The sequence below is a fragment of the Lucilia sericata genome, unplaced genomic scaffold, assembly GCF_015586225.1.
Source record: "Lucilia sericata isolate MDLA Ls3-8-SP2 unplaced genomic scaffold, ASM1558622v1 Contig000233F_arrow, whole genome shotgun sequence".
In the NCBI taxonomy this organism is placed as follows: domain Eukaryota; kingdom Metazoa; phylum Arthropoda; class Insecta; order Diptera; family Calliphoridae; genus Lucilia; species Lucilia sericata.
The window spans coordinates 407,501-420,023 of NW_023994260.1; the positions used below are offsets into that span (position 1 = coordinate 407,501).

Consider the following 12,523-nt stretch of genomic DNA (forward strand, 5'->3'; position numbering starts at 1 on the left):
CTGGAGAAGAGGATTTACGTACCACACATATTGTACACCATCCTCCCGCACCCAGTGACGATAGTGATGATAATGAATCTCTACAAGATGCAGGCGCCTATGAAGGTTATCAACCCTTGTCAATGGATGAGAATAATATTGATTATGGTCATATGCGCTTAAATGCTCATGATGATGACGACGATGTTAATGATGCTCATCATAATAGAGAAGGTTTTACTAGAATACAGGAGAACAGGAACTTGGATGAAGATGAGCCGTTGGAAGTGGTGCATGGTGATCCCAATATGCCTCAAATAGAAACTGCCGATGCGGAAATCGAAAGAGCAATTTGGAGTCAACCAAGACCACAGGAGTTACAGATTGAATTGGATGGCAATAAAACGCAGCAGGTATGTGGGTGTGGTTTATAATGGTACCCAGCTTTCATAGGTCTATTTCGAAAAGCATTTTAAAGCTGAAACATATACTATTGAAACGTTTGTTCTCACAGCAATGGGCAACTTCGAAATCATTTTAAATGTTTTCATTCAATTTGAGATGATTTTTAAAACGGTTGGGAACATTAAACAATAATTTTGAATTTCTTTGCAGATTTTAAATGCTATGGCCAATTTTCAATTACCCAATTTAGCCGTGCCTGAATGGGCAGCCGGTGTACCCGAAGAACGCTGGAAGGAGGAGCTACTACAACGGATACGGCAAAGAAAACCATCTGACGACAGCTCCAAAATGGAAGTGAACAATGAATCTAAGTAGATAACATTCCCCAAAAGTGGATCTAATACATATTTATAATAAATAAATACATATATAAAGTAGTTATTATATCATAGATTTAAAACCCATCTTGCTATTATTAAAATTATTATATTAAACTGATATATAAACCCCATATTAACAAAATATTGAAGACGAAAATGAACACAAAATTAGAAAACTGCAAGTATTATTAATTTGTTTTTATTTAATTTAGTTAAACCAATTTAATAAGATGATTATAATATAAGGTTGATGTTTAAATATGGGCATAAAACGATTACTTGAAAATATAAGAAAAATATTCAAAAAGCTACAATTGGTATTCATTTTCCTCACTTTCATGGGAATACTAGGGAAGCTGCCCTTAGAATGCTGCTAATAATGCTGTACCAGCAGAATTAATTTTAGCAAAGACACCAGCCTGTGGTGTATTCGTTAGCTCTCTTAGTTTGTCCATAACATAGTCAACTGATATGACTAATGCCGAGGCCTCCTGACCAAAAGGTGTGGTAGTTAAATTACCTATAGCCTGCATGGAACGATAACAGGCCTCCAAATCGGTGGCCCATTTTAGAAACTCGACCAAACCCTCAGTGGCCATACGACATTTTTCACCATTTGCCACTGCCGTGGTCTGAGTTGTAGTTAGATTTAAATAGAATGTTGCTATAGCGATTTGTAAATTATTGCTTCCAGATTTAATGCCATTAATATGCTCAATTAAGGGAGCCAAGCGTTTGTCTACCTGTTGCCTGCCCGCCTCATGTTTCATTATATTGGCCAAACAGCGTATTATCATTAACTGATTGGGAACTGAAGTGGTTAAGTGTTGAAGTAAAGCATCTAGAAAATTCATAGAATTTAGTAGAGAAAACACTGCTTCACTTCGTACGGCCAGACGAACAATATCGATAACGGGAAATAGTAATTCTGTGAAGAAATATTAATTGTTAAGTATTTTTATATATAAACGTTTTTAACAATATTTCTTACCACTTGGCCATCTTAATAATATCTGCAAAGCTTCAATAGCAGTTTGATCCACGTCTGGGGTAGCATCCGTTAATCTTATGACAGATTCTAATAGATTATCAGATACTTTTTCGTTGGTTGCTGGCAGTTTATTGTTAAATTCTCTGAAAGAAATATTTATTATTAAGTTAACTGTATCGTTATAAATAAATATATTAAAAATTCCTTATAGGTTTAAGGGTGGCATTCGGCATTATAGTACATGCTGAAGATGAATTTACTTGCAAAACTTACTTGAGTTTTTCCAAAACTTTCGAAGGATCACAATTATCAAAAGTTAAATATGTGCTAATGGGAAAATGTTTATCGCCTGGAAAACCAATAAAAATAAAATTAAAATTTGTTCAAAAAATAAAAATACAAAATCTAAACCTTTAACAAAATTCACGTCGACTTTTGGTTGATTAGCGGCGGCAGTGGTGTAACTCGAACCTCCGGTAAAGGGATCAGCATTACCGGTTGATTGAAAGTTACTATTGCTCGAACCGGGTACATAACGGTTGCCACCAGTAAATGGATCCTGATAGGCGCTACGAAAAAAAATAAAATTGCAATCATTTTAAATATAAAAGAAACGTAAGTGTACTACTTACCCAGTGGTAGCATTAACTTGTACTGGTGCACTATCAGCATTTTTAATAATGAAATTGGCCACTTGATCTAAATAAACCTGAGGTAAATTGTTGCGATGTATAAAGGCTTGAGCTGAATGCCAAGGATCTTCACCACGATTATAGGGCAATTTTAATGGAGGCTCAGTATCGGATATATCCACAGAAAATACATAGTCATATTCCTGACGTTAAAAATAATATTTTTAAGTAATCATCTTTTTATACTAATAATTTATCTTAACATACCTTGCCCTCGTATAAAGATTTACCCGATGAAGCTTGAGATCCGCCTGAAGCTCCGGTAACATCACCTACTAAATTCCATTTGCCTAATTCCCAACTATAACATTTAACCGAACCATCAGCATGTCTAACCATTTTTGTTTGTCCTTCACGCGTGCCATTAGTAAGTAAAGCTTCCGGTCCCGGCAGGCTATTGCAATGAGAATTCAGAAAATTTCCGTTAAATAAAGTTTAAGATAAAAAAACTTGTTTATACTCAGTCTTTTTTACACCTCCTAGTTCTTCGGACATTTGCTGTTTTCTAGTTTCCACAGCCAATTCATAGGCTTTTAGCACGGCTTCACTGGCCATACGCTGAGGATCTTTGGTAAACACCCTTACCACACCATCACTGCTGCCCGTAACAATGTCACCATTACTTAGACATGTCACAGACCATACAGATTGAGCTGGATGTATTAGAGCGGCTCCCACTTCTTGTCCGGTTGTTATATTCCACATGCGCAAGGAGCTATCCTCACCACAGGATACCACACAATCCAGAGCTAAAGCTTTTTGTTGAGCTACAGCATAAATATAATTAGTATGACCACTCATTTGCTGTACACATTCACCATCTTCATTCCACACACGTATAATGGCATCATTGGCACATGATATTAGGCCACCATTGCTTAACGGCAATATGCCTCTAACACAATCAGTGTGACCTTTGAGCATGCGTAATTTTTCGCCTTTGGCATTCCAGTAAAATATATTCTTGTCGGCAGAACCGGTTATATACTTCTTACTCTCCGCCATAGAAGCCACTGCCCAAACGGCGGCTTCATGTCCTTTTAGTTCTACAAAAGTAATACCACCATCCTGATCAATGGACCAAATACGTGCCGTTTTATCCCAACTGCCAGTAATCAGAGTCTGAGGTTCAACACCAGATGCTATGGAGCACACCGTGGACTCATGGCCCTTTAAAGTGAGTATGGGCAATAAACTATTCTCCTGATATATACACACCGTGGCGTCATTACTGCCCGTACATAACCAACGTTCTCGTTCACAGTAAAATACACAGGCCACAAAGTTTTTATGATCCTGCAGTGTAACCGCTTCAATGTAGCCTTCATCTAAAGGTTTCCACAATTTGGTAGTTTTATCTCTCGAACCCGAAATAATCATTTGGCCACCTTCCGCCAGCGTAGCTCCCGTGGCTATAGAACGTACATCCATACTGTGACCCAAAAGCTCACAGCTTAATTTGTAATTGTCTAGTGTAAAAGACATTTTGAATGGATTTTTATTGCTTAACTTTTCGCTGATTTAAGTAATAATAGTACAATTTTAAATTTTTTAAGTATAAAAATTAATATGAAAAATTTGATTAATTTGCAAATTTAAGAAAAAAACACAAAAACTATTTTTGCAAGATGATGCAGCGGCAAACAAAGAGACCTGCGCCGATAAAATTTGACGACAACGGCGGCTGACACTAAAAACTTCGGCGGCGACTTAAAATCGACTGTTACGCCAGCTGTGTTCGTAAATTTTTCATCGCTGCACAGTGGGATAAAAGCAAATATGTATCTTTTATACGGTTAGTCCGATTTGAATGAAAAAATTTTAAATAGTAATAAAATTTTTATTTATAAATGAAACTGAAAATTATTTGATCCAATTTTGATAAATTTTTTAAAACTGATAGATTTACTAACACTAAATATGCTAATTATGGTGATTTTTTAACTCCAGTATAAAGCACCAGTTTTTGGTACATTTTCCATGAAACTAATAATAAGTTCACATAGTCATGTTTTTAACGTGTTTTTTGGAAAACACAAAGAGTTTAACACAAGCGTTCACATACATATTAAATTATCGTGTTTTTTGCTTTTAAATGTTTTTCCAAATAAAACATTTTCTTTTTAAAATAAAGAAACTAACTTAAATTACACCGAATTTATGATTTAAACACAATTGTTTATTAAATTAAAAGACTTTAAAATTGTTTAAACATCAAAATTTATACTTTTTGTAAATTAAATTTTTGGTTTTGACATTACTTTTTGTTCTAGCTGTGTTTATTAAACATAAGTACGGAAAAAATCATTCCTGTTCTGAAAATCATTATGTGTTTTATAACTAAACACGTCAATTGAGATGTTTTTGAATTTGAAAAATATATGGGAAAACAATTCGAATTTGGGGTGTTTTTTGAAGAAACATGATGTGTTTCAAAAACACGTATATGTGAACATAGTATAAAAACATAAAATTAAACATTCTGGCTTCGGAGTGACTGGAATTCTGTAAGAAGGAATTTGTAAACTAGTGTAATCTATGACCGGGAACTTTTATAGTCTATAGTCTAGTCTACAATCTATAGTCTTGTCTAAAGTCTAGTCTATAGTCTAGTCTATAGTCTTGTCTATAGTCTAGTCTATAGTCTAGTTTATAGTCTAGTCTATAGTCTAGTCTATAGTCTAGTCTATAGTCTTGTCTATAGTCTAGTCTATAGTCTAGTCTATAGTCTAGTCTATAGTCTAGTCTATAGTCTAGTCTATAGTCTAGTCTATAGTCTAGTCTATAGTCTAGTCTATAGTCTAGTCTATAGTCTAGTCTATAGTCTAGTCTATAGTCTAGTCTATAGTCTAGTCTATAGTCTAGTCTATAGTCAAGTCTATAGTCTAGTCTATAGTCTAGTCTATAGTCAAGTCTATAGTCTAGTCTAGTCTAGTCTAGTCTAGTCTATAGTCTAGTCTAAGTCTAGTCTATAGTCTAGTCTATAGTCTAGTCTATAGTCTAGTCTATAGTCTAGTCTATAGTCTAGTCTATAGTCTAGTCTATAGTCTAGTCTATAGTCTAGTCTATAGTCTAGTCTATAGTCTAGTCTATAGTCTAGTCTATAGTCTAGTCTATAGTCTAGTCTATAGTCTAGTCTATAGTCTAGTCTATAGTCTAGTCTATAGTCTAGTCTATAGTCTAGTCTATAGTCTAGTCTATAGTCTAGTCTATAGTCTAGTCTATAGTCTAGTCTATAGTCTAGTCTATAGTCTAGTCTATAGTCAAGTCTATAGTCTAGTCTATAGTCTAGTCTATAGTCTAGTCTATAGTCTAGTCTATAGTCTAGTCTATAGTCTAGTCTATAGTCTAGTCTATAGTCTAGTCTATAGTCTAGTCTATAGTCTAGTCTATAGTCTGGTCTATAGTCTAGTCTATAGTCTAGTCTATAGTCTAGTCTATAGTCTAGTCTATAGTCTAGTCTATAGTCTAGTCTATAGTCTGGTCTATAGTCTAGTCTATAGTCTAGTCTATAGTCTAGTCTATAGTCTAGTCTATAGTCTAGTCTATAGTCAAGTCTATAGTCTAGTCTATAGTCTAGTCTATAGTCTAGTCTATAGTCTAGTCTATAGTCTAGTCTATAGTCTAGTCTATAGTCTAGTCTATAGTCTAGTCTATAGTCTAGTCTATAGTCTAGTCTATAGTCTAGTCTATAGTCTAGTCTATAGTCTAGTCTATAGTCTAGTCTATAGTCTAGTCTATAGTCTAGTCTATAGTCTAGTCTATAGTCTAGTCTATAGTCTAGTCTATAGTCTAGTCTATAGTCTGGTCTATAGTCTAGTCTATAGTCTAGTCTATAGTCTAGTCTATAGTCTAGTCTATAGTCTAGTCTATAGTCTAGTCTATAGTCTAGTCTATAGTCTAGTCTATAGTCTAGTCTATAGTCTAGTCTATAGTCTAGTCTATAGTCTAGTCTATAGTCTAGTCTATAGTCTAGTCTATAGTCTAGTCTATAGTCTAGTCTATAGTCTAGTCTATAGTCTAGTCTATAGTCTAGTCTATAGTCTAGTCTATAGTCTAGTCTATAGTCTAGTCTATAGTCTAGTCTATAGTCTAGTCTATAGTCTAGTCTATAGTCTAGTCTATAGTCTAGTATATAGTCTAGTCTATAGTCTAGTCTATAGTCTGGTCTATAGTCTAGTCTATAGTCTAGTCTATAGTCTAGTCTATAGTCTAGTCTATAGTCTAGTCTATAGTCTAGTCTATAGTCTAGTCTATAGTCTAGTCTATAGTCTAGTCTATAGTCTAGTCTATAGTCTAGTCTATAGTCTAGTCTATAGTCTAGTCTATAGTCTAGTCTATAGTCTAGTCTATAGTCTAGTCTATAGTCTAGTCTATAGTCTAGTCTATAGTCTAGTCTATAGTCTAGTCTATAGTCTAGTCTATAGTCTAGTCTATAGTCTAGTCTATAGTCTAGTCTATAGTCTAGTCTATAGTCTAGTCTATAGTCTAGTCTATAGTCTAGTCTATAGTCTAGTCTATAGTCTAGTCTATAGTCTAGTCTATAGTCTAGTCTATAGACTAGTCTATAGTCTAGTCTATAGTCTAGTCTATAGTCTAGTCTATAGTCTAGTCTATAGTCTAGTCTATAGTCTAGTCTATAGTCTAGTCTATAGTCTAGTCTATAGTCTAGTCTATAGTCTAGTCTATAGACTAGTCTATAGTCTAGTCTATAGACTAGTCTATAGTCTAGTCTATAGTCTAGTCTATAGTCTAGTCTATAGACTAGTCTATAGTCTAGTCTATAGTCTAGTCTATAGTCTAGTCTATAGTCGAGTCTATAGTCAAGTCTATAGTCTAGTCTATAGTCAAGTCTATAGTCTAGTCTATAGCATTGTCTATAGTCTTGTCTATAGTCTAGTCTATAGTCTAGTCTATAGTCTAGTCTATAGTCTTGTCTATAGTCTAGTCTATAGTCTAGTCTATAGTCTAGTCTATAGTCTTGTCTATAGTCTAGTCTATAGTCTAGTCTATAGTCTAGTCTATAGTCTAGTCTATAGTCTAGTCTATAGTCTAGTCTATAGTCTAGTCTATAGTCTAGTCTATAGTCTAGTCTATAGTCTAGTCTATAGTCTAGTCTATAGTCTAGTCTATAGTCTAGTCTATAGTCTAGTCTATAGTATAGTCTATAGTCTAGTCTATAGTCTAGTCTATAGTCTAGTCTATAGTCTAGTCTATAGTCTAGTCTATAGTCTAGTCTATAGTATAGTCTATAGTCTAGTCTATAGTCTAGTCTATAGTCTAGTCTATAGTCTAGTCTATAGTCTAGTCTATAGTCTAGTCTATAGTCTAGTCTATAGTCTAGTCTATAGTCTAGTCTATAGTCTAGTCTATAGTCTAGTCTATAGTCTAGTCTATAGTCTAGTCTATAGTCTAGTCTATAGTCTAGTCTATAGTCTAGTCTATAGTCTAGTCTATAGTCTAGTCTATAGTCTAGTCTATAGTCTAGTCTATAGTCTAGTCTATAGTCTAGTCTATAGTCTAGTCTATAGTCTAGTCTATGGTCTAGTCTATAGTCTAGTCTATAGTCTAGTCTATAGTCTAGTCTATAGTCTAGTCTATAGTCTAGTCTATAGTCTAGTCTATAGTCTAGTCTATAGTCTAGTCTATAGTCTAGGTCTATAGTCTAGTCTATAGTCTAGTCTATAGTCTAGTCTATAGTCTAGTCTATAGTCTAGTCTATAGTCTAGTCTATAGTCTAGTCTATAGTCTAGTCTATAGTCTAGTCTATTGTCTAGTCTATAGTCTAGTCTATAGTCTAGTCTATAGTCTAGTCTATAGTCTAGTCTATAGTCTAGTCTATAGTCTAGTCTATAGTCTAGTCTATAGTCTAGTCTATAGTCTAGTCTATAGTCTAGTCTATAGTCTAGTCTATAGTCTAGTCTATAGTCTAGTCTATAGTCTAGTCTATAGTCTAGTCTATAGTCTAGTCTATAGTCTAGTCTATAGTCTAGTCTATAGTCTAGTCTATGGTCTAGGTCTATAGTCTAGTCTATAGTCTAGTCTATAGTCTAGTCTATAGTCTAGTCTATAGTCTAGTCTAATCTATAGTCTAGTCTAATCTATAGTCTAGTCTATAGTCTAGTCTATAGTCTAGTCTATAGTCTAGTCTATAGTCTAGTCTATAGGTAGTTATAGTCTAGTCTATAGTCTAGTCTATAGTGTAGTTTATAGTCTAGTCTATAGTCTAGTCTATAGTGTAGTTCATAGTCTAGTCTATAGTCTAGTCCATAGTCTAGTCCATAGTCTAGTCTATAGTCTAGTCTATAGTCTAGTCCTATAGTCTAGTCTATAGTCTAGTCTATAGTCTAGTCTATAGTCTAGCTCTATACTCTAGTCTATAGTCTAGTCTATAGTCTAGTCCTATAGTCTAGTCTATAGTCTAGTCTATAGTCTAGTCCTATAGTTTAGTCTATAGTCTAGTCTATAGTCTAGTCCTATAGTCTAGTCTATAGTCTAGTCTATAGTCTAGTCTATAGTCTAGTCTATAGTCTAGTCTATAGTCTAGTCTATAGTCTAGTCTATAGTCTAGTCTATAGTCTAGTCTATAGTCTAGTCTATAGTCTAGTCTATAGTCTAGTCTATAGTCTAGTCTATAGTCTAGTCTATAGTCTAGTCTATAGTCTAGTCTATAGTCTAGTCTATAGTCTAGTCTATAGTCTAGTCTATAGTCTAGTCTATAGTCTAGTCTATCTAGTCTAGTCTTAGTCTAGTCTATAGTCTAGTCTATAGTCTAGTCTCTAGTCTAGTCTATAGTTCTAGTCTTAGTCTAGTCTTTAGTCTAGTCTTAGTACTAGTCATGTTAGTCTATAGTCTAGTCTATAGGACTATAGTCTAGACTAGGACTATAGTCTAGTCTATAGTCTAGTCTATAGTCTAGTCTATAGTCTAGTCTATAGTCTTGTCTATAGTCTAGTCTTAGTCTAGTCTATATAGTCTAGTCTTATAGTCTAGTCTATAGTCTAGTCTATAGTCTAGTCTATAGTCTAGTCTATAGTCTAGTCTATCGTCTAGTCTATAGTCTAGTCTATAGTCTAGTCTATGTCTAGTCTATAGTCTAGTCTATAGTCTAGTCTATAGTCTAGTCTATAGTCTAGTCTATAGTCTAGTCTATAGTCTAGTCTATAGTCTAGTCTATAGTCTAGTCTATAGTCTAGTCTATAGTCTAGTCTATAGCTAGTCTATAGTAGTCTATAGTCTATAGTCTAGTCTATAGTCTAGTCTAAGTCGTCTATAGTCTAGTCTAGTCTAGTCTAGTCTAGTCTATAGTCTAGTCTATAGTCTAGTCTATAGTAGTCTATAGTCTAGTCTATAGTCTAGCCTATAGTCTAGTCTAGTCTATTGTCTAGTCTATAGCCGTAATTTTCCAACGGTAACGGTTAAAAATCCTCTTTCTCTGCTTTAAAAAATTATATACAAATTATAAATTTACTTATGATGCACTTTATGAATCGTAGTGCAATCATAGATGAACACAATAATTATGAATCATTTTGGTCTTGTGGCAAGTTTTTGGCACCTCTTTATCGCTAACATTAATATTTATAGACCATATAATAATTGTTTGCTAAAGATATTTTAAAATTGTTGTTAGAAATATTTAAGCGCCGGCTAATTAAACTTGAATGTCACTCACAGATAAACCATGGATGTACGCAACACTCATGGCAAATGGTCAAGATAAAAAGCACACAAAAATATTTATTTAACATTGAATTTAAATTGAGCAAGGGTTTTATTTAATAATCATAAATGGGGTCAAGTTAAACAAAATCTTTTTTACATAAATAAAATAAATGCGATTTTTTTATTTAAAATGTCTTTATTTTTAAAATTCTAACAAGTTAACCAATTTATGTAAACTTTCAATAATATCCCAGCATCAAAGCAGTTTAAATAATGTTGACAGTGGTTTTTGTTTTAAGCTAAAAACAAAATAATAACTAACATTTGTTATTGTTTGTTACATGGAGTTGTTCAGTTTTGGGTCCCCAATCAAATCACCAGGAATGAAATAGAAAATGGCAAAAACTAAAAAACAAACAAATAATAAACTTTTGTACACGAAATAAAATAAAATTTTGCTACAGTTGCTTACGTTTGGTATATTCAAAATTGTTGTTGTAATAGTTGCATTTGTTTTTTCGTTCTCTAAATCGCTGATTCTGATTAGTATTATTATGATCACTGTTATTCTATAGCAATTTTTTAAAATAACTTTTTTGGAAATAATTCGATATCTTGTAGATATCGTAAAGAAATTTCACATGATTTTTTAAATAATACACTATAGTGAACGGTATATAAGATTCGACACAGCCGAATATAGAACTTCTACTTGTTTTTCTATCACATTCCTGATGTACACATTCCAAAACAATACATAGTGCAAAACAGCAACAATTTTAACTTTTTAAAAGTTCTCGAGGGTACAATTGTTGAAAAAAATACATCGTATAAAAAACTGCATATAAAAATATAAAAGTTAATCAAAAAATGCAATTGACTGATCTAAAAAAACAAAAGCACTAAAACATGCATATAAAAAGGAATTCTATGATACAATATACATTTTTTTGTTAAATAATCCAAAGGAAAAAGTTTTTTTTTTTTTTTTTTTTTTTTTTTTTTTTCAGTGATATGATAACAGTTTCAATAACAACAGTGTGTTGAGATATTTTTATTTAACTACCTACTAGGAATTTATTTAAGGAAAAAAAGGGAATTGCAATTGTTTCAATAAGAAGATTTTTAAATTAATTTTATGGAGATTTCGGAAAAAAAAAAATTAAAAATGTCTGAACCAAAGGATATAAAAATGATTTTAAAGGGTAAAAATTCTTTAACATTTCCAACTCCCACTACTATATTCTAAGTTATTAGGGTTGTGTGTTCTTTGCCTTCATATAAGAAAAAATACAAAGAGGAAAAATAGAATTCGAATTAAAAAAGTTAAAGATTCGTTAATTTGCCATAAGAATAGTGTTTTTAGAACACAATAAAAACAACCAAACCAAAAAATACTTTTTGAACCTATTGAAGCCTGTTTCTAAACTAATTGATGCTAAAAATGTAATGACATATTAATGATTCCCTTTTGAAAATGTAAGAAGTTTGCTCGAGAGTTAGTTAGTTAGTTAGTTAGTTAGTTAGTTAGTAGTTAGTTCGTTAGTTAGTTAGTTAGTTAGGTTAGTTAGTTAGTTAGTTAGTTAGTTAGTTAGTTAGTTAGTAGTTAGTTAGTTAGTTAGTTAGTTAGTTAGTTAGTAGTTAGTTAGTTAGTTAGTTAGTTAGTAGTTAGTTAGTTAGTTAGTTAGTTAGTTAGTTAGTTAGTTAGTTAGTTAGTTAGTTAGTTAGTTAGTTAGTAGTTAGTTAGTTAGTTAGTTAGTTAGTTAGTTAGTTAGTTAGTTAGTTAGTTAGTTAGTTAGTTAGTTAGTTAGTAGTTAGTTAGTTAGTTAGTTAGTAGTTAGTTAGTTAGTTAGTAGTTAGTTAGTTAGTTAGTTAGTTAGTTAGTTAGTTAGTTAGTAGTAGTTAGTTAGTTAGTTAGTTAGTTAGTTAGTTAGTTAGTTAGTTAGTTAGTTAGTTAGTTAGTTAGTTAGTTAGTTAGTTAGTTAGTTAGTAGTTAGTTAGTTAGTTAGTTAGTTAGTTAGTTAGTTAGTTAGTTAGTTAGTTAGTTAGTTAGTTAGTTAGTTAGTTAGTTAGTTAGTTAGTTAGTTAGTTAGTTAGTTAGTTAGTTAGTTAGTTAGTTAGTTAGTTAGTTAGTTAGTTCGTTAGTTAGTTAGTTAGTTAGTTAGTTAGTTAGTTAGTTAGTTAGTTAGTTAGTTAGTTAGTTAGTTAGTTAGTTAGTTAGTTAGTTAGTTAGTTAGTTAGTTAGTTAGTTAGTTAGTAGTTAGTTAGTTAGTTAGTTAGTTAGTTAGTTAGTTAGTTAGTTAGTTAGTTAGTTAGTTAGTTAGTTAGTTAGTAGTTAGTTAGTTAGTTAGTTAGTTAGTTAGTTAGTTAGTTAGTTAGTTAGTTAGTTAGTTAGTTAGTTAGTTAGTTAG

The 12,523-nt window shown here is 32.4% G+C and overlaps 2 protein-coding genes across 2 annotated transcripts in view; one reads left to right on the forward strand and one right to left on the reverse strand.

Moving 5' to 3' along the window:
• LOC119602451 overlaps positions 1 to 946 on the forward strand; it is a 1,085-nt gene extending 139 nt beyond the window's left edge. Inside the window, exons 1-2 of the mRNA XM_037953986.1 lie at positions 1 to 392; positions 595 to 946. The exon at positions 1 to 392 is cut by the window's left edge and continues 139 nt beyond it. Of these exons, the coding sequence (XP_037809914.1) occupies positions 1 to 392; positions 595 to 759 (557 nt within the window). The 3' untranslated portion in view covers positions 760 to 946. The remainder of the gene's footprint in view (positions 393 to 594) is intronic.
• A 1-nt stretch (position 947) lies between these two features.
• On the reverse strand, positions 948 to 4,136 carry LOC119602450 (phospholipase A-2-activating protein). Its single transcript, XM_037953985.1, has 7 exons — positions 2,908 to 4,136; positions 2,655 to 2,841; positions 2,388 to 2,590; positions 2,167 to 2,324; positions 2,029 to 2,104; positions 1,756 to 1,898; positions 948 to 1,692 (listed from the first exon to the last, which is right to left on the reverse strand). Exons 1-7 carry the CDS (start codon positions 3,930 to 3,932, stop codon positions 1,127 to 1,129), a joined length of 2,358 nt encoding a protein of 785 aa, XP_037809913.1. The 5' UTR covers positions 3,933 to 4,136; the 3' UTR covers positions 948 to 1,126.
• Positions 4,137 to 12,523: the final 8,387 nt, after the last annotated feature.